The following is a 24885-nucleotide window of genomic DNA, read 5'->3' as shown; positions in this document are numbered from 1 at the left end:
AGCAACTTTTTCTAATTGAATGCACCTTGGCAGAAACTCCTCCCCATATTGGCCCTGGTCAGTGCTTTGTCTTTTTTTTTTCTTCTTTTATGAAAAAAACAAGGGGAGCCCCTATTTCTTTGAGGTGGAGGTGCTTGGTGAAGTTCCCAAGCAGATCAGCCAGCCCTCCAGAAACTCTTTTGCCTTCGTGCTGTGTTGAGCTCACCTGCCTCCTGGGAGGACAGCCGGCTTGTAGCTGACCTTGGCCTGGAGGCCCAGGATGACTCTGCTCTGGGCATGGCAGTCCCAGCCAGGGGCGAGGCAGAGGTATCCTTCAAAAGGCCCTGCTCACCAGGAGCCACCTTCCCCAGGGTGCAGGTGTTCCCCTTCCTCAGTAAATCAACAACTAATAAGTCAATTCGCACTCATGAAGGAGCACAAGAGGCAATAGAATAAAGTAGTTAAGAGCATGAATTCTTCAGCCGGACTCCCTAGGTTGAATCATGCCTCTACCACTTATTAGCTTTGTGACCTAGGGCAAATTATTTAGCCACTCTGAGTACAGGTTTCCCTTTCTGTAAAATGGGGGGAAATAATAATATACTTCTGAAAAAAATAAAAAATACTGGTGATTTACTGTCTCATCAAAGATGCACAATCTTCTTAACTGAACAGTCCTACTCAATAATTCTGAAAGTAAAGAAACATCTTCCTTCAGGACAGATCTAGTTTCTGGTTATGTATTTAACTTCAAAAGCTACATTTTTTAGTCCCCCTAAAAGCCCTTTACACTTCAACATCTTTGCCTCCCCATAACTTCATATCTAATCTTTATAATTTTAGATTCATTGTTCTCCTTAACAAAAGAGTGCAATGCAATGATTAGTAAACTAAAGAAACTTCTTGTTTGTATTTTTGAAGAGAGTAGACGACTTGCAAGATCAGACAAGGTACACAGCACACATTCACGCTGACACAACAAGAGCTGTTGAATTTAAAAATTTATGCAGATTACTAATAAACCACTTTTCATCTCGCCAGTTGGTAGAGGTGCTTTTTTTTAAAAGTAGATATCTAATGTTTGTTCATTAGATTGGTTCAGCCTTTCAGCAGGGAAATTTGGTAATAAGAACTGTATCAAAAGCCTTAGAATGTTTCATAACCTCAGATTGAGAAATTCCACTTCTAGAAATTAATTCACTTCTAGACATAATCATGAGTGTGCACAAAGATATTACCACAAAAATATTTTACAGTATTATTTCTAATAGAGAAGAACTAGAAACTATCTAAATTGCCAACAATACAGGTTTGGTGATATACATTATATTCACTCAATGGCATACTAGGAAGTCATTAAAAATATGTTGTAGAATATTTAATGAGGTGGAAAATGTGTTGACAGTATACTTTTTAGTGAAAAAAACAGCTTACAAAACTTTGCAGAACGATCTCATTTTTAAAAATATATGTGTTTATTCAGAGAATAATTTTAGAAAAATAAACAATGACATTTTAAAGGGTTATCTGGATGGTGCAATTGTGAGTAATTATTATTTCCTTTTTTGTGTGACTTATCAGTATTTTCTAAGTTTTCTACAATGCAGATGAATATTTCCATGTTATGAAAACAACAAAAAATTATTATATAAAAAAGAACAATTCACTGAGAAAATGCTTAACGCAGAGCTTGCCTCTTCTGTAGGGTGTCATTTCTCTAGTAACTCACTTCCTTAGCGTCCTCCTTGGAGGACCCCAGGAGAGGCAGGGATCCCCAAGGCCTCCTCCCATTTGGAGCATTACTGGAGGCTTGTGGTTTGCCTCCTGGTCATGTGGAATCCAGCTTTGGACAAACTGCAAAGTCCCTAAGTTTGGGAGGTAGAAGAAATGGCAACTGGAAGATTTTACATAGAGTCTGAGCAAGAAACTCTTCCAAAAAAGGAGCTAGTTTTGGACTTCCATGGTGGCGCAGTTGTTAAGAATCCACCTGCTAATGCAGGGGACACAGGTTTGAGCCCTGGTCCAGGAAGATCCTACATACTGGGGAGCAAGTAAGTCTGCGAGCCACAACTACTGAGCCTGCGTGCCTAGAGCCTGTGCTCCGCAACAAGAGAAGCCACCGCAGTGAGAAGCCAGCCCCCTCACTGCAACTAGAGAAAGCCCGTGCGCAGCAACTAAGATCCAACGCAGCCAAAAATAGATAAATTTATTTAAAAAAAAAAGAAACTGGTAAAAAATATATATATTGATTAAAAATATATATATTGATTTTAAAAAAAAGGAGCTACTTTCTCTGCCCATGTTTTCCTCAAACAGAAGCTAAGGCCGACTTCAGGGTTTGTCCAAGGCCACACGGCCAACTTAATGACAAGGTGAGGCCTTGAAGCCATGGCCTTTCCGCCCTGTTGTATTTCTAAAATGTGCTGATTTGGACTATCTCTTCTCACACTTTAATATGCACAGGAATCACCAGGGATCTTGTTGAAATGCAGATTTTGATCCAGCAGGCCAGGGATGGGCCTGAGGGTCTGCATTTCTAACCAGCCCTCAGGCGATGAAGATGTTGCTGGTCTGGGGATCAGTTTAAGTAGCAGTGGTGTAGAGCACAGATTTTAGAGCCAGATCGTCAGCTTCCCAATCTAGCTCTGCCGCAGACGAACTATTATTATAGTTACTGTACTTCAGTTTTCTCAACTGCAGAATCAGTATGACTTAACTCATAGCTTTTTCGTGAAGATTTAATAAGTGCTTAGAACACCCTTCACTAAGAACTAGCTGTTTTATTATTATTATTTATATTCCCTAGAGCAAGCAGCCAAGGGCGAAGCACAGTTTGACGAATGAATGGATAAACTTTGGAGTTCTTCCTGGGCGACTGGAGTCAGAGAAGCAAAATGGGAGGGCTCGGAGGTGAGGAAGAGGCCCACCTCGAAAGAACTTCTCTCCACTGGGTGGTCAGAAGGACCCGGAGCGCCCGGAAGCCGGCCGGCCCGCGCCCCGCGGACCAATGCGGCCGCCCGGGGGGAGGGGGAGCGCCCGCCAGCCCTTTCCGTCTGGGCGCCGGAGGCCCCGCCCCCTGGAACGTCGCGACGTCCGAGCATTCCACGGTTGCTACTCGGTCGCGAGGGGCGGGGCGCCTGTCAGGGAAGCGGCGCGCGCGGCGGCGGGGGCGGGCTGAGGCTCCGCCGCGCAGTGCCAGCGCCAGCACTAGACCCGCGCCCCGCGCTCTCCGGCCCGCCGCCTGCGTTCTGGCTCGCGAGCCCGCACTCCCGCCCTGCCCGTGCGCTGCCCGAGTATGGAGTTGCTGTGCTGCGAGGGCACCCGGCACGCGCCTCGGGCCGGGCCGGACCCGCGGCTGCTGGGGGACCAGCGTGTCCTGCAGAGTTTGCTCCGCCTGGAAGAGCGCTACGTGCCCCGCGCCTCTTACTTCCAGTGTGTGCAGAGGGAGATCAAGCCGCACATGCGGAAGATGCTGGCGTACTGGATGCTGGAGGTACCGCCCGGGGGGTCTCCCCTCCCCCGCCACCCCGGCGTCCCCGGCTCGGGACATCCTGGTCCCAACAACAATCAGCAAGATGTTTCTGTGGCGCAGATCCCCGGGGCCTGGCCTTTCACTCCTTTCACTCGGGCACCCTACCCGGCTGCCTCCCTGGTGTCCCTTTCTTCCCCTTCTCCAACCCTGACTTTGACTGCCAGTTGTTTGGCACCCCAAGTAACCCTCTCTTCGGGCCGGGAAAGCGGGACAAGGGCCACCCTCTTCCCCTCCGGCTTCTCAGCGTCTCCCGCCTCGCTCCCCCGCCCGGTCTTCTAGGGAGAGCGCGCCTGGAAAACCCTGGGCTCGCCCGCCCCCGCCGCAGAGCCGGTTCCTGTGTGTCGCGGGGTTCTGGCGGGGAAGGCGGTGGGGTGGCGCGCTGTTCCGGCAGTCAGGGAAATGAAAAGTGCGGGAGGCAGCCGCTGGCGTCTCCTCCCTTCCCTTTGGGTGTGTGCACTGGGTGGAGGTAATGAGGTTTAAGGTCCCAGTTCTCTGGCTCCCGTGGGTGACTCTTCCGTCCCCTCTCACTCTCGGTATTGGTGTGGGGGGGCAGTCTCAGTTTGGAATCCTTAAGGGAGGGAGCCTCTGGCGTACCCCGCTTCCCCCCACCCCCGGGGGGAAGGAGGCACCGCAGAGGAAGTGGAGGGGGGTCGACACCTTGGGGAAGGCGCATCCTGCGTATTAGTCCTTGTCACTGTAAGTACACCTACCCCCTCCCGATTCTTGCTCCCTATTCCACTTCCCTTCAGCGCACCGCCCCCCCCCTTCAGTGCTGCTGCGTTTCCTTTGCCTCTGCCCCAGAAGTGACTGTGCGTCCTCCCCCAGGTGTGTGAGGAGCAGCGCTGTGAGGAGGAAGTCTTCCCCCTGGCCATGAACTACCTGGATCGCTACCTGTCCTGCGTCCCCACCCGCAAGGCGCAGTTGCAGCTCCTGGGTGCGGTCTGCATGCTGCTGGCCTCCAAGCTGCGCGAGACTACGCCCCTGACCATCGAAAAACTGTGCATCTACACCGACCACTCTGTCTCTCCCCGCCAGCTGCGGGTGCGTGCATGATCCTCCCCACCCCCCAACACACACTGCCTCCTCACTTACCAGGAAAAGGAAAGCTAAGACCCTCAAGAGGCTTTCTGTCCCTGGGGAGGGTAGCAGAGGCTTTTTTTTTTTTTTTTTTGATAAGAGATGGGACAGTGTGGTGTGATGGTCAGGGTAGCCCCTAGCCCAGCCTTGCGCTGCCAGCATGAACCAAACCCCTTCTCCTGACCTCCAGTGGGTGCCACTCCTTCCTGGTCTTTCCCCCAGATAGCAACAAGTCAAACTGCATGTCTACACTCACTAGTACTTTGCCTCTGGGTTTACACAGCCACCATGAGTTATTTATTGGCAGCAGCAGGACATGCCTACGCACCCCCCCTGGAGTGGGGGAGTGGAATGTGCTTCACGTGGGGGAGGGGGGCCGCCCTGGTTGAGTCTTTATCCCAGTGTGTGGACTTTGTTATCAAAAAGCCTCCCAGAGCAGATTATAGCCAGGGTTGCTGTAAGGAAGGGCCAAGGCGTTTCATCCCACCTTCTTTCCTTCCTTTTATATCCCAGGAGAAACAGCTCCTTCCTAATTCTCCGTTCGCTAGCCTCACTCTGGGAAACTTGAGCAGCTGCTTCAGGCCTGTGGAATCATCTCTTCTTTTCCTCTTTAGCCAAAGGCCAGAGCTGAGGCACAGACTGGGGCTGAGCTGCAGCTGCTTCCGATGTGATAATGATGCCCTGTCCCCTGGCCCACCCACTCTGACCAAGGTCTTTCATAACACTGTGGGGAGCTGCTGTCACTCCTGTGGTTTGGGAAGTGGCTCCCTGGGCCTCTTGCTGGGAACTTGGGCTGGGCTCTTCCCGAGGCAGGACAGGGGAGACACCGGTTCTCTTTCCCCACTGAGCCTGGAGAGGAGGTGGGGGAGCTGCTTGGATCTGGAAGAGGTTATTTAGGGCGTGCAGATCGTCTCCCGAGGGGCCGGGGTGGGGGGAGACGGGTGAGCTGGCACCTTCCTCCACCTTGCTCTACAGCAGCCCAGTCTTCTCTTGACCCGGAGAGGAGTCTCTGGGCCCCATCTCCCGGGGAGGAGGGCAGCGTGCAGGCTGCTGTGATTGGCTGGCCAAGAAGCCAGGGTACTGGGGCCCCCGAGTGCTGCTTGTCGAGGAACGGGATTCCTCTTCCTGCCAAGTAGCTCTCGGAGATGGGAGTAGGAGGCCGGAGTTGGGAATCCGGGAGGCCCCACAGCTCTTTGTGATGAATCTGGTAGTTTTTGGCAAGTCTAGTTTTTGGTAGTTTTTGGCAAACCAGTGGAGCTGGTTTTCAGGGCTAATGAGCAAGATGAGTTTGGAGGGGTTTAGGCTAGAAGGTAAAAGGGGACTTCCTTTTTGTGAAAAGATTAGGATGGAGTGTGTGCCTTTATCTGAGGAGAGTTTTTCAGAACAGGCCAAAAGTCCCCCCCATGCCTGAGCTGGGGGGTGGAGTGTGCCGATCGATGACTTCCTAGAAGGTCAGAGTTGGAAGGGACCTCAGAGAGCTCCAGTCAGTCCAAATCCTCGTGCCACAGAGAAGGTTGGGGCCCAGAGAAGGAAGGAAAGGTCCTGCCTCAGCATTGCACTGAGGCTGAGGAGAATATGGATGTTGTAGCACTCAGGTGGCCTAAGAGGTTAGGGATGTGATGGAAGCTGCCAGGGGTGTGTTCTCGGCCAAGTGAGGGCTGAGGTTCTCAGGGGCTGCCCTGATACAGTGTAAGGTGGCTGCCCTCCCTCACGTAGGACCCTATGCCTCCCCACAGGGAAAGCCCCACTCCAAGTTGCCTTCTAGATGTTTCCTTGGATGCTAGGTGCTTTCTGTTCGCTTTTTTTCCCCTAAAGGTTTCTTTTAAATTAATTAATTAATTAATTAATTAGGCTGCATTGGGTCTTCGTTGCCACATGTGGGCTTTCTCTAGTTGGGGCGAGCAGGAGTTACTCTTCCTTGCGGTGCACAGCCTTCTCATTGCGGAGGCTTCTCGGTGCGGAGCACGGGCTCTACGCACGCGGGCTCAGTAGGTGGGGCTCATGGGCTCTAGGGCACAGGCTCAGTAGTTGTGGTGCACGGGCTTAGTTGCTCCGCGGCATGTGGGATCTTCATGGACCAGGGCTCAAACCTGTGTCCCTGGCATGGGCAGGCGGATTCTTAACCACTGCGCCAGCAGGCAAGTCCCTCTGTTCACTTCTGAGTTAGGCGTTTGGCCGCTGGGACAAGCACCAGGAGTAGAACGCTAGCTTCTCTGCCCAACTTCTTCCCGCTCCAGGCTGGGCTGTTTTCTGTGGGGCTCTGTGAGAGGTTCAAGAGGATGACACCTAGGTGGGGGCCAGGAGAGGGACAGCTGTGACTGGGGGCCTAAAAGAGGTTGGATGGGGTTGCCATTTCTACCTCAGTAAGGGGTCAAACCCATGAGTTCCTTCCTGAGATAAAACAATGAAGAAATCCTCATGTGTGCAACTCAGAAATGGGGCCAGGGCTGGGAACCCCAGATGAGTGGATTGGGGTGGGGCTCCCAGCCTCCTTCCAGGACCTAGCAGTGGTATAGAGGCTAGGGCAGGCGGAGAGATGGTTTGATTCCTCAGGGATCATCTGGACCCATCCTGTTTGGCTTGGCCTCCACTTCTCTTCCTAAGACTCAAATGGCACTAGGCACTATGGGTTCCAGCCAAAGAGGTGGAGTGGGGTGCTCTATCTCAGCCCTACACCCCAATGTCCCACCAAGGGGATGTGGGTTGGGTTGGGCAACCTCCACTTTGAGGAACCTCAGGGTTGGCTCAGTGGCTGTGTCACAGGAGGTGTGGCCTCATGCTCACCCCCAGTTGCTTCAAGAGGTGTGGACTTGGATGGGATGCTGAGTTGGGGGTAGGCTAGTGATCTCCCCTTTCACAGATCCTTGGGATTACGGAGAGTCTTTCTGCTTCATGCCAGAGGAGCCTCAAGTTCATGGCGATGGTGGTGGTATCTGCTGCTGCAGTCTTTTCTTTCAGCCCTGGCTGGAGAAGTGCTCAGAGCCTTGCAGGAAGTCAGGAGAAGGCCTGGATTACTGGATCCCAAAAGATAACCCAGCAGGATTGAAAGAGATAATTCACGTAAAGCATGTAGTTCTGGCATCTAGGAAGTGATCAATAGGGCTCAAAGCACGTGCCCCCCCCTTCCCTGCCACAGGGCCAGTCCTTAAATTCAAAAGCAGAACTGGGGTCCTGACCTTCAAGTGTGATGGCCTTCCCTCCCTGTGAGACCTCTGCTTTACTCCCTCCCCTTCCTTTCTTTAGCCACTGACCCTACCCTCTTCCTCAACCTCCAGGACTGGGAGGTGCTGGTCCTGGGGAAGCTCAAGTGGGACCTGGCTGCCGTGATTGCCCATGATTTCCTGGCCCTGATTCTGCACCGGCTCTCTCTGCCCCGTGACCGACAGGCCTTGGTCAAGAAGCACGCCCAGACTTTTTTGGCCCTCTGTGCTACAGGTAAGATTCCTACACACATTTTTACCAAGCCAGGGAAATGAGAAGACTTGGAAGCGTGAGCGGTAACCAGGAGATTCTGGTTTCTTGAACTGAAATCTTGAATAGACTTCTGGTTTCTTAAATTTCTTCTCAAAATTTATTTGTGAAAATTCTATTCCCTCTGAGCCCCCAGTCTCAGTACAGAAAAGCAGCAGAGCTGTATGGGATCTCAAGAGATGATCCCCCCCACCCCCCAAGTATATAGGTGGGTCACTGAGAGCTTAGAGAGAAGTGACTTGCCCAGGGTCTTACAGTGACTAAGTTGAGAGCAGAAACCAGGTCTCTTAACCCTGATTTTGTGTCCACACCAGGAAGACTCATTCACTCCCTGGTCCCTGGCCAGGATCACTTACAGACCACCCTGGACCTGACCCTCTCCAGGAAGAGCCCCTTTCCTGCCTTTCTCCCCTGCTGCTATCTGACACCACTCACTGCTGGGGTTTTCAAGACCCTTGCTCTATTCATACGGCCTGGCACTTTCTGGGTAATAGAAGGTGCGTGCTGATTGTTATCCTTGAAACCACCCTTGCCTCATGGTCCCCTCTTTCTTTCCAAGATTACACCTTTGCCATGTACCCGCCATCCATGATTGCCACGGGAAGCATTGGAGCTGCAGTGCAAGGCCTGGGTGCCTGCTCCACATCTGGGGATGAGCTCACAGAGCTGCTGGCAGGGATCACAGGCACTGAAGTGGTGAGTGCTGGGCAGCTGGGCAAGTGGCCTCAGTTCACGAGGCAGCGCTATTCCCTGAGCCTCCAGAAGAGGGAGCTGTCGCCCTCACACACACCCTGGTCTCCACTCCTGGTTTTGAGTGCCCTGCTTTTGGGGCTTCTGTGGCCTTTTATCTCCTTCTTTGGTCTGGAGAAGAACAAGTGTCTTGGGCGGGCTGAAGGGCACTGTCCCTGGGTACCCTTTTCTTGCCAAACGGTGTGCAGGAGTGGGGGTGGGGGATTTGGTGTCAGATGCTGGGCTGCTCTCACACCCTCTTGCCACATCCTCTTGCCAGTTTCTGAGAATTGAAAGCTGATTCCTGGGGTTGGGCTGTGGCCTAACCTCCCCAGACTTCCCTGTGTGCTGGGAGGTGTCCTCCAGCACCTGCTGCCACATGCTATGGGGGGAGGGACGTGGACCTTCCTCACCGTTCCCCCTTGTTCCCAGGACTGCCTGCGGGCCTGTCAGGAGCAGATTGAAGCTGCCCTCAGGGAGAGCCTCAGGGAAGCCGCCCAGACCTCCCCCAGCCCAGCGCCCAAAGCCCCCAGGGGCTCCAGCAGCCAGGGGCCCAGCCAGACCAGCACTCCCACAGATGTCACAGCCATCCACCTGTAGCCCTGGCGAGGCCCCCTCGAGTGGCCACCGACAGCAGAGGAGGGGACACTGCCACCCCCCTCCCTGCCTGCAGGAACGAACCATGCCACAGCTGAAGCCCGAGGGGGCTCCTTCCTACTTGCCTGTTGCAAGCCGAAGGGGTCGGGTCCTACCTGTCCCTGCAGTGTGCACTAAGGGGCCTGGCCAGCTGCGGCGGGTGGCCAGTCAGGCTCCTCCTCCTCCCTGCATCTGACCAGCTCAGCCCCATCCCAGTCCTAGCTGGGGGTGGGCCAGGCTGGCCAGAGATGAAATTGAAGTCTGTAGAATACATGTGCCAGCATTCCTTTTGGGGGCCCCCTTATCTCTGGGGCTCTCGTGTTCTCAACTGCCAAAGTTGAACCCGGGCCCTCGGCAGTGAAAGCGCGGAGTCCTAACCACTGGACTGCCAGGGAATTCCCTAGTTACTGTATTTGGATTGGGGTCTTTCTGAAGAACCCTCACATGTTCTAGACACATGTGAGAAGAAAGAGTGGACATCTCCTCTCAATGCACTTGGGAGGCCCCTGCATAATCCATGCTCTCAGCTGCTCCTAGAGGGAGGGGCCCTGGCCTCTGCCTGAGGTGCAGGAACCAACCTCCTCGCTTTGCTTTCCGCTCAGCTTCTCCTGTGTGATTGGGGGGTGGAGGGGCAGTGCTGAAGGAAGAGGTTTTTAATTTATTAATTGCTTTGAGTACAGCTGTAAGAGGGTGTGGTGGGGCCCATCTACCCTGAGTGGTGGTGACCCTGGTGGTTGCTGCACTCCTCCCCTATCCGACCGCTAGAAGATCTTCATGGCTGCTAGAGGATCTTCATGGCCGAGGAGCTGCTACAGCCTGGGGTGGGGCCACGCCCTCCTCTCCCTCCGGCCCTCTGCTCCATCTTGCAAGGCTGGGGGATGAAGTAGGGATGACCTGGAGGTGACCAAGCCCCCTCTGGAGAGGGAGGCAAGCCCTAATGACACAGGTCTTTCCCGAGGCCACAAGGTCCAGGCTGGTGGCCCAGGACCACCATGCTACCTTAATAAAGATTCTGAAATAAAACTGTCTTTGGGTTCTTGGACTGGATGGCAGTGTGGGCAAAAGCCTATTTCTAGAGGGTGGAAATCAGTGGTCTCAAGTAGGGGTCATCAAGCCTTTTCTGTAAAGGACCAGAGTAAATACTTCAGGTTTTGTGGGCCATACGGTCTCTGCCCCAGATATAGTCAGTTTTGCTTCATAACGTGATCTATGCATTCCTAAAAATCACTGCACCATGCAAAATTGCACAATAAAAACCACAGGGCTTATGGGGAAAATGGGGCTGGAGGCACAATACTCAATAAGGGACAGTTGTCTTTTAAGAAAAGGAAAGATAGTGCTTTTACACATTAAATGATTAAGAAACACATACTGCAATAAACACGCCCCTTTATCTTGAAAAACAAACAACACCTGAAGTCTGCTGTGGAAGTGGAGGTCGGAAGGATGTGGAAGGTGGGTTTTAACACCAGATGTGGGTGTGGTACCAACCCGCAAGGTGAACTGGTGTCGCTAGCACATGTCTGAGGTGTGTGCATTTTGTGTATCATCTGGCTCAGCTCAGCTGGGTACAGCTTTCTGCTTTCACCTAGCGTTTCTCAAAGACAAAACTGCATATAAATGTGAAATTTGCTTTATGATCAAACTCCTCCCAAATACAGTAATTGGGCTGGAACAAATTCACATTCTCTAAAGCACCTAACAAGGGTTCTAACTAGACTGTACTCGCCTCTGCTGTTGTGGCATGAAAGCAGCCAGAGAGAACATGGAAATGGATGGGTGTGGCTGCATCTTAATAAAACTTTATTTATGGACACTGAAATCTGAATTTCATATAATCTTCACCTATCACAAAATACCCTTCTTTCAATTTTTTCCCTAGTCATTCAAAAATGTAAAAATTCTTAGCTCACGGGCCATAAGGAAACAGGCACGTGACCCTAGTTTGCCAACCCTTGGTCTAAAGCTTTCATTAGCTAAGAAAGTTAGGGAACTGCTCTGGTGGTGACCCTGGGCCTGACCTTTCTTGCCTCTGTATCTCCACTTTCCTCTAGGTGCTTTCTCCTAGCTCTTCCAACCACAGCTGAGACCATCTTGTGAACAACCTCCTGGTTGCTGGCATTCTCCCAAAGTAGCCTGTGTCAGGGGAAGGCAAAGGCTGTGCCCTCTAGGGGCGGGCAGGGTGGGTACAGCCTAGAGAAACAAATTTGTCTGTCTGAGGGGGGCACGGCTCCTATGTAAACTGGGAAGAATCCACTGCTACACAGGAGCAGGGATGCAGTGCCCACCTCCACAAAAGAGGGAAAGCAGAAAGATCTCCATCCACCACATCAAAAACACTGAAGTTCAATAAATACCTGCCTCTTGTTTTTATCTACCTCCCAGTGAACTGACACAACAGCCTGAGAGAAAGTACCCACTCCAACCCCCGAGCGGGGAAGTGGGACGGTTAGGCTGTGGAGTTTCAAGTCAGGTCCCAGAACTGAGCAGGGATGCAGGCCTAGAATGGAAGAGAGAGCCGGCCAGACTCAGTTCTCCCTGTCAGGAACTGGGGAATCAGAGGCCCGTGACCTCTCGTGGCCCTGAACTGGGTCTTCAGCTATAAAGGCTCAGTGTCACCTTCAGTCAGCAGCAGGGATCCTGGAGTCCTCCCCTGCCCTGCAGACCAGGACGAGCACCGCTTCGTCACTCCATGGTGATGGGAACATCTTCTACGTCTCGGGGGATGGCACTCTGAAGCTCACGCCTGATCTCGGGGGACAGCAGGGGATGGGGCTGCAGCCGGAGCAGTTCCAGGAGGGCCTCCTTCTGCTCTGTGGCCAGGTCAGCCTTGTAGCGCTGGACCAAAGTCAGGAGGCACTGGTGCCAGAGCACGGGCAGCTCACGCTTCTCCGTCCGGAAACCCAGGAAGTGGAAGACCAAGGCGTCCAGCACCCGGTAGGGCAGTGCGTACTTCTTATCCAGCAGCAGCCGCAGGAAGATGCTGGTGGCACCGCTGTACTCCATCTCTGCGATTTTCAGCATGGCTGCACTAGTGGAGGTAGAGGGGAGGTAGGGAAATGCTGGAGGAAGGCTTCTCCTCTGCTGGCCCTTACACTGTGCTATCCCTAAAGGGGGAATCTCCGGCATTCTTTTCACCTCCCCTATCTAACTCCCTTGACTCCAGTTACCAGCACTACGCTGACTCACGCCAAATCCCCACGTCTGGCTCAGACTGCTTGTCTCAGTATTCAACTAGAATAAGTCCAAACGTCCTGAGATCTCCACCCCTAACTTACTTTCTTCCCATGTTCCCCATTCTTTCATTCATTCAACTATTTACTGAGCACCTACCATGTGCCAGGCCCTGAGACCTTGTTCCTGTGGAACTGACATTCTTGTGGAGTAACGATACACCCACTGGCTTAAATGAGCTGCAAACCCAGGGCTATGCTTAGCTCCTTCCCCACTCTGCCCCCCCATCCCCAGTCCTGGGACTCTGCCGTGTGGAGATCCACCAACCAGTGGTCCTCCACCCCCACCGACACTACCTGGAGTGCAACACAGGGATGGAGCACTTGGTGATGATGCTGCCCACGATGATGGCTTCCCGGAGGGTACAGGTGCCCGACTCGCACAGCGGGATCAGGATGCCTGGGGAGGGGCAGAGGGGCAGTCACTCTAAGCCCAGAGTGAGACAAAGGAGGTACTGCAGGAGCTCCAGCCCTTCCCTTTCGTAACTGCCTCCTGGGTTCCCACCTTTAAACCAGGCTCCAGGCTTGAATAGAGCCTTCTTCAGTGCCATGTAGAGGTGGAAGTTGAGTCGTTTGTACTCAGCAATGTCATCTCGTACCCGGGGGAGCAGGACCAGGTTATAGAAGCGCTGGGCCATACGTTCCTTTAGGTTAGAGGCGAAAATCCTAGTGTTTTTGGAGGAAAGGGGGGAGATCCCAGGTCACCTGATAGTCTGGAGCTGGCCTTTTAAATACCAGTGGGGATGGTACATGCAAGAGATCGGAGGGTGTGTGAAGCGAGCTGGGTGCATGCAACACCCAGGTCAGATGAGAGAGGGAACAGGAGGGGCTACGAGATGTACCCAAACAGGGTGAACACTGTCTGTCTTTGGGGTGAGCCAGAGCTCTCCCAGGCAGACAGGTACCCAGCTGTTCACCTTCCCCTCTCCATCATGGGTCCCCTCTATCCTGCTGTCACCAGGGACTTGTGCATGCCTGGGGAGCCACAGACTTTTGAGGTCACCCTGACACCCTAGGGTCGTATCCTCATAGCTTTGAGCCTCTCCCCTGGAAACTCATCACAGGACATTCTTAACAGGGTCTCGGCTCCAAAACAGGAAACAGAAAAAGCTGGGAAAATGATGACATAAAGAAGCACAAGACAGCACTGTGGGGGCAAAGCTAGGATGTAATGGCAAAGGGAAGGAAAGCCTGTCCTTCCCACACCCAGCCCTTCCCTACAGACCCAAAGCAGCCCTGACCCCCATCTGCTCTACCTCGTGGCTTGGTACATGGCAGCAGCGGTCCAGGCCTCAGGCTCTGTGACGTAGAGGATTTGCTCCCAGTTGGAGAGGGCAGGGATGATCTTAAATGCCTTGGGCAGTTTCCCACTGCGGTACTTAGACAACACCTGATGATGAGAGAATAAAATCATCATCGTCATTAACATATACAATGTTTACCACGTGCCGGGTGCCAGGCACTTGTCTGGGTGCCTTTCATACATTAACTCACTTAATCCTCACAACCACCCTGTGAGGAGGTGCTATTATCATCCTCATTTTCCAGTGGGGAAACTGAGACCAGAGAGTCAAGTAAGCAGGAGAGCAGGACCCTGGAGCCACGCACTCTGACCCCTGAGCCCGCTCTCAGCCACCAGGCCTTATTTCTACGAGAGGATGTGGGCACCCAAAGCCCCTGTGAGGGAGTCCCATCACAGCTCTCCTCTCAGCTCTTACCTCCCGGACCCCTCTGTAGACCTCCAGGACCCGGGGGTCCAGCTGGGGCACAGGGAAGCCTGACACCTCGGACATGACCGTCTCGACTTCCGTCTGCTTCTCAGTTAACTTCTCCATGATGATGTCAGCTAGGGTGCGCCTGGGAGAAAGGGAGGGAAGGGGTTGGGAGTGCCGTGCTCTCAGTCCAGGAAGCTCGACTCCCCACGCAGTCCCTCGAGAGCCCCGATACACTTGCGATCTTGTTGGGACACGTGACCTCAGTCCCCTCTGGGCCCAACAACCCAGCACAGAATCCCTGCAGAGCACAGAGGACCTGGCAGTCATTCAGCTCAGGACAGAGCTGACGGTCATGTGTGGAGGCGAGGAACCCGGCCTCTGAGGTCAGCCTGCCTGGCTCAGGTCCTGGCTCCCCCGCTCCCTGCATGACCCTGGGCAGGCCACTCTGCCTCTCTCCGCCTCAGCTCCCTCCCCTGTAAAACAGGGATAAGAACAGCACCTACCCTCGTAAGGTTAACATGAGGAGGTAAAAAGTTAGTGTAGGTACTCTACTTGGAACTATCAGTGATAGCAGTAATAAGTTTGTGACGAGTGTTCCTATGTCAAACACATCCACCACATGTTGCCAGTGTGCTGAGGACTCTCCAGTTACAAAACCCTGGTCCGACCTCTCCAGAGTACCAGACACACCTCAATTAAATACCAAGATTTCTGGTAGCTGGGATCATTAGGGAGAGACGATGGCACACACTTACCCCCCTTTTAATTTATTAAAGTTTATGCAAAGAGGTCCAAGATGAATGATCTTTTTTTCCCAGCCTCCTTAAGCACAATCAGACCGTGATGATTCAGAATTATCATTACATTGGGCTTTGGTGCAATAAAGGTGTCTTCAGGGTCTGCTGAAGTCTATTTAAAACAGCTCCTTAAAATAGATAACTAATGAGAACCTACTGTATAGCACACGGAACTCTACTCAGTGCTCTGTGGTGACCTAAATGGGAAGGAAATCCAAAAAAGAGGGGATATATGTACACATATAGCTGATTCACTTTGCTGTACAGTAGAAATTAACACAACCATTGTAAAGCAAATATACTCCAATAAAAATTAATTAAAACAAAACAAACATGGCTCCTGTCTTCCAAGGGCGGGACTTTCCAGATGTGCCCTCACACTGTCCGTGTGACACCCACGCGAGGTATTGTTATTCCCATTACTCAGACATGGGAACCGATATGCAGAGGGGTTAGTAGCTCACCCAAGGCCTCACAGCTCACAAGTAGGGGGAAGAGTCAAAGCCTGGTCTTTCGGGTTCTGAAAGTCAGGCACCTTACAGTACATATGTGCCCCCAAACTAAATGGCCTCTGACTGCTGAGCTCACGTGGGTCTAGCCCACTCTCTGAAGATGCCCGCTGTCACCCCTCAAGACTGTCAGGAGCCCCTGTTCCCAGTAGCTTTACTTTTCTGTTGACAACAAGCTGGAAAACCATCCTGCCAAGCTCGTCAGAATGGGCTGCGAAAGAGGAGTTACGGCCACTGGGTGGGAACCTGAGAGGCTCTCTGGTGGGACCAGCACGCACTTTGTAACATCCACCTCGGGTGCTGCGCGTCACACTGGGAAAGGGGCTCATGGCTTCATTCTGCCTCTCAAATACACAGCCATGGAACTTGTCGTTCAGCCTCCCTGCCTTCCCACAGTATTACTAGCAATGAGACATGCATGAACCCGAGAGCCTGAAGAACCAAGAACAATGTCACATTAACATCACATGGTCAGAATGAACTGGTCGAGGGCCCTTATCCTAGACTCCCTTCTCCTGGGCCCAAATCCACGGGCTCCGGAGTTTGAACACAGGAGCTTAAAAGCCTGTATGTTTTGGACCTAGCATTTACTACAGATGAGAATGAATTAGTGGTTCTAACTGTGGGGTGCTTTTGCCCCCTGGGGGACATCTGGCAACGTCTGGAGACAATTTTTGGTGATTACACCTGGGGGGACGGTCACTACTGGTATCTAGTGGATACATGTCAGGGATGCTGCTAGACATCCTAAATTGCACAGGACAGCCTCCACAGAAGAGAATTATCCAGCCGAAAACGCAGTAGCGCTGGGGCTGGAAAACCCTGGATAAAATGAAGCTTAGGGTATGAAAAAGATGTGGCCAAGGAAACTGAGCTCACCACTAAGAAAACTGAGCGTACCAAGACCAAATGCAATGGGACAGATCATCCAGAGAGAGAACGAGGCCTGTAACTGTTTGCCCAGGTAATTCAGGCAGTTCTAAGGCAGGCAGACAGAGCGGGGAGGAGGTATTTTGAGTCTGGGTCATTCTCATTAAGAACAGTCCTTTGAGGATGGGCCACTTTGGTCAAGGCGGTTCCCCACAACGCGCAATGCTCAGGCCCTTCCCAAAGGTGCGGAATCAAAACCCTGCTAGGACACACGCTTCTCTGAATATAAGGTTTCTTCTCTATAAAGTTGCTACCAGGACCCGCTCTCCCAAATCCCAGGCCATGCCAGCCCTACCTGGCAGGAGGGTTCTTGTTCATGAACATCTCAATGGCCCGCTCATCCTCGGGGTCCACAACCACCTCCGCGTGGTAGCCTGGCCCTGTCATGGTGGCAGCCTTCTCCAGAGTGGGCCACTCCTCGTCATCTGATCCATCCTGTGGCACTCCTGGACCCAGAAGAGGGGAGATGAAATGGGTGAGCAAGGTAAGCGATGGCTTAGGAATTCAGAGGTTAACCATCATGTACATAGTCCAGGGCTGGCTTGTAATAGACACAGACGTGCAAAGTGAAACAGGTGATGCAAATGCTACCTTCCAGTCCCCGGGGGGCGCACAATCTTGCTTGAGAAACAAAATGTACACATATGAACCAATGAGACAGTGATGGTAGTAAATAATAGTTAACACGCTATACTCAGTTATGTAGCACGAACTCTTCTAAACACTGTATGCAACCATCAAACACCCAAGAAATAGGTACTATCATTATACCCAGTTTCAGATGGGGACGCTGAAGCACAGGAAAGTTAAGTGACTTGCCTAAGGCAGGCAATCTAGGTCTAGACTGTGCATTCTTCACCTCTTTTACACGCATGGTAGGGCTTGATTATGTGCCAAAATGAGTGGCAGAAATGGTATATACCACAGGCACCCAGAAGATGATGAGTGCAGAGTATGGTTAGGCTCTGGATAGGCAATATGGGAAACGAAGGAGTGTTTTCCAGACCTGGGTAACAACACTGGCAAGAGGGCTTGGTTACAAGAGTGTCTGTTGAGAATTCCCTGGTGGTCCAGTGGTTAGCACTCTGCGCTTTCACTGCCGAGGGCGAGGGTTCAGTCCCTGATCAGGGAACTAAGATCTTGCAAGCTGCATGGTGCGGCCAATAAATAAATAAATAAATAAATAAATTTTTTAAAGTGTATAATCAATGGTTTAAAAACAAAACAAAACAAAAAAAAACAACAACCCAAGAGTTAGTTGCAAGAAATAAGGCTAGATGGGTAAAGTGAGGCCGGGTAGTGAGTTCAGATTTCAACAGACCAACCCATCTGAAAAAACGATTATTGGAAGACTACAGCTGGCTGGGCGTCGAAAAGGGAGGTAATAATCTAAGTGCGGAGATAAAACGCTACACTTGAACAGGTCATTAAGAACAGAGACAGTGTGTGATAAAAGCTAAATAAGGGGGGAGGGGAACACGTACTAGATCTTTTGTCTCCACATGCTAACAACTCCCAAATCTGTACCTGTAGGTGGACCTCCCTTTGCTCCAGACCCTAACTCCAGCTGCCTCCTGTAGAGCGGGGTCATGGATGACCCACAGGCACTTCAACCTTCACCTGTCATCAACCACACTCACTCCCTTTCCCTCCTAGGTCTACACTACTCACTGTGTTCCACATCTAAGTAAATAGCACCACCATCCAGCCAATACTAAGCCAGAGCCTGGGCAGAAGGCCTGCCTTGTCTCCCACCCTCACTCCCAACATCCAATCAATTACCAAGTCCTATTCCATTGTACCTCACAGAATCCCTCTTAAAGCCTTCACGCCCCTGTCAAAGCCTAGGTCAGTTATCACCTGTTGCCTGGATTAATTCGACAATCCCCTAACTGGCCCCCATAGTCTCCAACAGCTCCCCATTGTCTTTACGGCAGCCTACAAGTCGTTTGTAGCTCTCGCTCTGACCTACCCCACCATCATTCATTCAGCAAACAACGAGTGCCTACTATAAGTGAGGCACTGTTCTGGGTGCTGGAATATAAGCGAACAAGAGAAATAAAAACATTCTGCCCTTACAGAGCTTACATTCTAATGAGGGAAACAGACGATGAACTAATATGACATATATTACGTTAAAAAAAGACAAATGCCACGACAAAAGAAACGTAGCAGAAGAGAGAAGCTGGAGTGTGGAGACAGGGGTGGGGGTGTTGCAATTTTTAATGGAGTGCTCAGAGCAGGCCTAGGGGAAGCAGAAAAGGTCAGACTGACAAAAGGCGCAGATCACACAGGTCTTTGTAGACCACTGTAATCCTCGAGCTGTGGAGCTGAGAGTGGACTGTAGCGGGTATGGGATACTAATTAGCAGGCTACTGCAATCATCCAGGTGAGAGATCACGGTGGTTTGAACAGGATGCTGTTCCCAGATGGTGAGAAGTGATCTGATTCTGGATATATTTTTAAGGTAGAGTCAACAGGACTTCCTAATAGATCAGACGTGGAGTGAGGAAGAGAGCAGTCCAAGGTTTCTGTCTGGAGCAAATGGAAGGACATCATGCCATTAACTGAGACGAAGTAGACCGTGGGTGGAGGTTTGGCAAGATGGTCAGGATTTCTGTTCTGGACATGTGAAATTTGAGATGTCTCAGACTTCAAACTGGAGAGGCTGAAGGGGTAGCTGAAATATAAGAATCTGGGTTTCATGGAAAAGATCAGGGCTAGAATATGACCTGGGAAGCAGTTACCAAATAGATGGCATTTAAACCTGGAAACTGATGACAGCACCAGAGCAGTGAACAGAAGTGAAGAGAAGAGGTCCAAGAATGGAACCCTATGCCACTGCAAGAAGTTGGCGGCAAAAGAGGAGCCAGGGGCTTCCCTGGTGGCGCAGTGGTTGAGAGTCCGCCTGCCGATGCAGGGGACGCAGGTTCGTGCCCCGGTCCGGGAAGATCCCACATGCCGCGGAGCGGCTGGGCCCGTGAGCCATGGCCGCTGAGCCTGCGCGTCCGGAGCCTGTGGTCCACAACGGGAGAGGCCACAACAGGGAGAGGCCCGTGTACCGCAAATAAAGTCTATCTTGTTTACTTTTTTACCTAAACCATCTAAACTCCTAGCACAGTGGAATGTACATAGTAGACATCCCATAAGTATTTACAGAACAAATGGATAAATACCAGCAGAACTTAGTGGCGTGAGCAACCACATCCTGTTGGCCTAACCTTGGGGGTGCCTAAAAGCGAGTGCCTAAAACTAGGAGTGGGAGTGGAGGGCACTGGCCACCCTCATTCCGCCTCAGGGCTGGGTGTCCCACTCCATTACCTTTGCAAGAGTGTAATACGGCCCCCTGTTTTACTATTCCAAGCTATTCCCCTTCCGGAACCTTTCAGCCATCCACCCCAACTACCCACCCTCTTCCTCGTACCCACCCTGGCCACTCACCCAGCCGCGTGGTGCGCTCCCGCGGCGCCGCGGGCCTGCCCCCGGTCCCATGCTCGGCCTCGAGCTCCTCTTGCTGTTGCCGCGCTTGCTGCAAAATCCGTCGGGTCAGCCGGGGCCCCACGTACTCTTCCTCCTCTTCTCCGGTTCCGCGACCCCGTCGCTTTTCCCGGGCCCCTGCCCGCACCGCGTGCCCAGCCAGAATTTGCTCGGCCAGGGGCGCATGCTTCTCCTGACCCCCGGCCCCGCGGGCCGCCTTCAATTTGGGCATTTTTCTCGAAAGCCTTGCCGGGAAGTTTCACACGTGTAGATGAAGGAAAAAAGCCCTAAATGCGCTTGCGCAGTAACCTCCCAGCGCCCAAGATGCCACACGGAGCTCACAGCGCCCCCTCGTGTTGGGAGGCCGGGACTGCCACCAGCGCCGCCCCATCGCCTAAAAGAGCTCACGGGTCCTGGAGCTGGACTCCCGAATAAACTCATTGCATTTAATGTTGGCTTCTCTAAGTGGTGGCAGTACGAGCCACGCTTTCCTAGCTTCCTGGATCTAGGCCCAGGGTTCCCAGTCGAACGGAAATTCCCCGAAGGGGAAGCCGGGGGGTGGAGTGGGGGTGTGGGGGGGGCAGTGACGTCACTGGGGCGCCTAGACACGCCCCTTTTCCTCGTGAGCTCGACGACTGGGCGTTCTGTTTTTACGCTATTTCCGGAGCGTCTCCCTGCTCTGGAGCTTGCATTAGCTGGGCTGATTCACCTCGTGTGGGCTGCTGGAGAGCACTGCATTTCAGTTGTTTGATCCTTCCATCATCCTGGCCCGACACCATGGGAGTGACTTGGTAGGACTTCAAAGGATTTTGTGGGGGCGGGGCTTGGGGTCTTGAAGGCCCTCGGAGCCTCTAGTGTACCCGGGAGGAGGATCGGGACCAGGGTCCGCCGCCCCCCGGGAGCTGAGCAAGATGTCCTCGGGTTGTGTGGGTGAGGGGGCCACCGTGAGGGCTGCGGAATCTGCGGGACTTTTCCCTCGGAGATGCGCCCCTTCCTCCTGGAAGGCGGCAGGTAAAAGGTTTTATCGTAAGAACCCATCAATTGTCATGTACCTCCTTCCCTTTTTCTTGGTACGTTTTCCTGCCCGTGAGGCCATAGTACTGCCCGGGGTGGAACTTTAGGGTCGGAAGTAGAATATCGGGACTAGGACCCATTTGCAGGCAGGGCTGGATGGTGGGGGATAGGCAACAGGCAGACAGTATCTTTTTAAGGTTTTCGCCTGCCCCTCCCTACAGCCACTAAATGCGGTTACACCAGCCTGTGTCTGGTCCTAGTTTGACCATTTTAAGATCTTGGGTCTAGAGGAAAAAAGAAGCTATTGGGAATTAAGAGATTGGGATTCCAGGCACATCACCTCTTCAGGACCTGTTTCTTACTGTTTAATTACATGGTTGGTTTAGTTTCTATAGACTTATTATCTCTAACATGTTTTAAGTCAGTGTGGCAGGGAAAGATATGGGCCTGATTTTCTTGGAGGCATTAGTTCCAAAATGCTAGATTTCAGGGCTTTAAAAAATATATATATCTTGAGCATCTTTCTGGTCAGAGAGGGCTAGAGGCCAGGGTATCTGAAGTCAATGGCTCTAGCCTTCTCATATAAGAGCCTGTGGGAACTCGTCCTTCTGGTAGCCCCGGTCTTGCAGGTTTGTCAGGGACTGCACATTTGCTTCCTGCAGTTGACATCACGAGTTTCCTTCGAAGTCCTTTAGTGTAAGAAGGATGTGAGGAACGTGAATGAAAAGTTTGCTGAGGACTTCCCTGGCGGTCCAGTGGTTAACACTCCATGCTTCCACTGTGCAGGAAACTAAGAGTTCCGCGCCTCCCTGTTCGCGGAATGTTCTCGGAACTAAGATCTGGTATGCCGCGGGGCGCAGCCAAAAAAAAAAAGTTTGCTGCACAGAGGCATGGAACTCTGTTCTTTCAGTGCAGAAGGCAGACAGAGAGAAAGGGCCCTCTGTCGGTTGGGATGCTTCTCAACTTTTTCAGGCTTCTAGGACTTGTGACCCCAGTAGCATTAGCTTAGGGGTTCTCTCTCTCTTTTTTTTTTTTTGGCCTCCGCTGTGCCATGTGGGATCTTAGTTCCCCTACCAGGGATCGAACCCTCGCCCCCTGCATTGGAAGTGCAGATACTTTTTTTTTTTTTTTTCTTTGTGGTACGCGGGCCTCTCACTGTTGTGGCCTCTCTCGTTGCGGAGCACAGGCTCCGGACGCGCAGGCTCAGCGGCCATGGCTCACGGGCCCAGCCACTCCGCGGCATGTGGGATCTTCCCGGACTGGGGCAGGAACCCGCGGCCCCCGCAATGGCAGGCGGACTCCCAACCACTGCGCCACCAGGGAAGCCCGGAAGTGCAGATTCTTAACCATTGGACTGCCAGGGAAGTCCCAGGGGTTCTCTTTTATTTCAAAATCAGGCACATAAGCAGCAGCATCATTGCTTGTTAGTGCTTTTTCTGATGGAGAGTAGTGACAATTTTTTAGCAACAGTAGGACTCTTTTTATAGCTTCCTTTAGTTGATTATGATTGTTCATAAAGCAATGCAGTGTCTCCCCAAATTCAGCCACGTATGACTGTACTTATTATTTTTATTTAGTCATGTAGCACTTGAACTATTATTTATTTGTTAATTTTATTTATTTTTTGGCTGCGTTGGGTCTTCGTTGCTGCACGCGGGCTTTCGCTAGTTGCCGTGAGCAGGGGCTGCTCTTCATTGCTTTGTGCGGGCTTCTCATTGTGGTGGCTTCTCTTGTTGCGGAGCACGGGCTCTAGACACGTGGGCGTCAGTAGGCACGCGGGCTTCAGTAGTTGTGGCACGCGAGCTCAGTAATTGTGGCTCGCAGGCTCTAGAGCGCAGGCTCAGTAGTTGTGGTGCACGGGCTTAGTTGCTCCACGGCATGTGGGATCTGCCCGGACTAGGGCTCGAACCCGTGTCCCCTGCATTGACAGGCGGATTCTTAACCACTGTGCCACCAGGGAAATCCCCTGAACTATTATTTATTAATGTCTTCTTTGGATTCTGTTTCTTTTCCTTAAAAGTATTTTAACAGACAATTGTATTTCTGGGGAAGCATTCTGGTAGACTGGTTAAGAGCACGGATATGGAGCCAGCTCGCCTGGCTTTGAAATTTGGTCACGCCACACCACACCAAGCTTTGTGACCTTGTGTGAGTTATCCAACCCCTCTGTACTTCAGTTTCCTCATTGGCAATGAAGAGATAATAATATTATATCTTATACGGTTGATGTGAAGATTCAAAGAGTTAATTTATCTAAAGGCCTTTGGACACTGCCTGGCACATAGTTGGTGCTTGGCAATTGTTTCCTACCACTCTAAAGGGGAAGCCAGTTTCACTCACCATAGAAGGAAATCTTGGAAATAACTTTTTGTTTCGTTGTTTTGGTTAAATTCTTGTACATACTGTTGCCTCTCACTCCCAAAGATTAGAAACTTGAGGCTTGCTTTCTCTTTGATCCCAGGATCCTTAGAACTTTCTGCATCAATGGAAATGTTCTGTGTCAGCACTACCCAGTGCACTAGCCCCCAGCCATGTGTGACTGTCGAACCCTTGAAATGTGGGTAGTGTGCAGCTGAGGAGTTGAAGTTTTAATTTGTTTTATTCACTTAAGTGTAAATAGCCGCATGTGGCTTGTGGCTACTGTGCTGGACAGCTCACGTGCAAAGTGTTAGAGAGTTGGTAAAAACATAATAACCCCAAGTTGAGGCTTTCTCCTTGATGTAGTCAGAACTGAAAGAAACGCAGAGGAAATCCCTTTCTCATCGTATAATTCAGTGTTACTGCATGCTCAGTCTGTCTGCCACCTAAAATCTTCTCTTGAACATTGGCACACATACCACACTCGGGAAATGCTGTTGCCATAGACCTGAGACCTGCTCTGGTTCTTAGCAAAGCTCTCAGGGACTGTGGGCCTCTGTTTCCCTGTCTTTAAAATGAGGAGGTCCGGGTTGATGGTGTCTAAGGTAACTACTGGCCCTGATGAGCTGTGATTCTGCGGGTGAGTGAGTGACTCAATGAGTACACGTGCGTGACGATTTTGGTCATCTCCCTTCCAGTGTGTCCCAGATGCCCGTGGCCGAGGGCAAGAGTGTCCAGCAGACCGTGGAGCTCCTCACCCGGAAATTGGAGATGCTTGGAGCAGAGAAGCAAGGAACATTTTGTGTGGACTGTGAGACCTACCACATGGCTGCCTCTACCCTTGGCAGCCAAGGTCAGTGAGAGATGGGTCTATGGGATGGCTAGAACCTGGCGTGGAGTTTATAGACATTCATGTTCATTGAAACCTTTCTGCTCTTCTGCTGGGGGTGGTATTCGTGGACATGTGGCAGATGAGTTTCTGAATTCATTAATTTTTGACTTCATCTCTTAGACTGGGCCTGTGTTGTAGTCTTTTTGCACTTTGCACTTTTAAAACAGTGTTTCTCAGAGTGTTGGTCACCGACTAATTGCCTCAAAATCCTCTGGGTTACTTGTTAAAGGTGCAGGTTCCTGGCCTCCCGCTTACCCACTGACTGGTAATCAGTCATAATCTACATTATAATAAGCTCCACAGATGGTCTTCATGCACCCTTAAAATTGAGAAAGACTCCTCTGAGGCTCAGAAGGCTTTGCATTTGATTCTCTTTGAGCTTTAGAGTTTTGGGAACTTTTGTAGAAAGGCTTCCTGTTTCCCACACCTAGCCAGTGGCCTTGGCTACCTCCTTAGCATAACCTTGATCAGTGAAACAGCTTTTTAAAATGCATTTCAAGGTGAGATGGGCTGTGGATGGTGATGTTAGGGAGGTA

At 51.6% G+C, this 24885-nt stretch overlaps 3 protein-coding genes across 5 annotated transcripts in view; 2 read left to right on the top strand and 1 right to left on the bottom strand.

Annotated features, from left to right (window-relative positions):
• Positions 1–3274: 3274 nt before the first annotated feature.
• On the top strand, positions 3275–9388 carry CCND3 (cyclin D3; the record flags this gene model as incomplete). The annotated part of the gene is given in 8 exon segments (XM_079712732.1): positions 3275–3472; positions 3756–3850; positions 3852–3890; positions 3892–3958; positions 4337–4552; positions 7864–8023; positions 8619–8755; positions 9221–9388. Coding segments are annotated over 8 exon segments (1080 nt in total).
• A 1408-nt stretch (positions 9389–10796) lies between these two features.
• Positions 10797–20317, bottom strand: BYSL (bystin like; the record flags this gene model as incomplete). The annotated part of the gene is made up of 7 exons (XM_079712731.1): positions 10797–12455; positions 12955–13057; positions 13163–13323; positions 13914–14047; positions 14376–14514; positions 16904–17054; positions 20050–20317. The coding sequence occupies 7 exons, from the start codon at positions 20315–20317 to the stop codon at positions 12110–12112; spliced, it is 1302 nt and encodes a 433-aa protein (XP_079568857.1). The 3' UTR covers positions 10797–12109.
• A 473-nt stretch (positions 20318–20790) lies between these two features.
• Positions 20791–24885, top strand: part of MED20 (mediator complex subunit 20) — a 61723-nt gene continuing 57628 nt past the window's right edge. For all 3 annotated transcript variants that reach the window (XM_079712866.1, XM_079712867.1, XM_079712865.1), the window contains exons 1-2: positions 20791–20876; positions 24156–24310. In XM_079712866.1, coding sequence (XP_079568992.1) covers positions 20863–20876; positions 24156–24310 — 169 coding nt within the window. In that variant the 5' untranslated portion in view covers positions 20791–20862. The remainder of the gene's footprint in view (positions 20877–24155; positions 24311–24885) is intronic.

Source organism: Hyperoodon ampullatus (assembly GCF_949752795.1).
Source record: "Hyperoodon ampullatus genome assembly, chromosome: 10".
Classification (NCBI taxonomy): domain Eukaryota; kingdom Metazoa; phylum Chordata; class Mammalia; order Artiodactyla; family Ziphiidae; genus Hyperoodon; species Hyperoodon ampullatus.
Note: the sequence above shows the minus strand (reverse complement) of the source record. Positions and strands in the feature narration are given on the sequence as shown.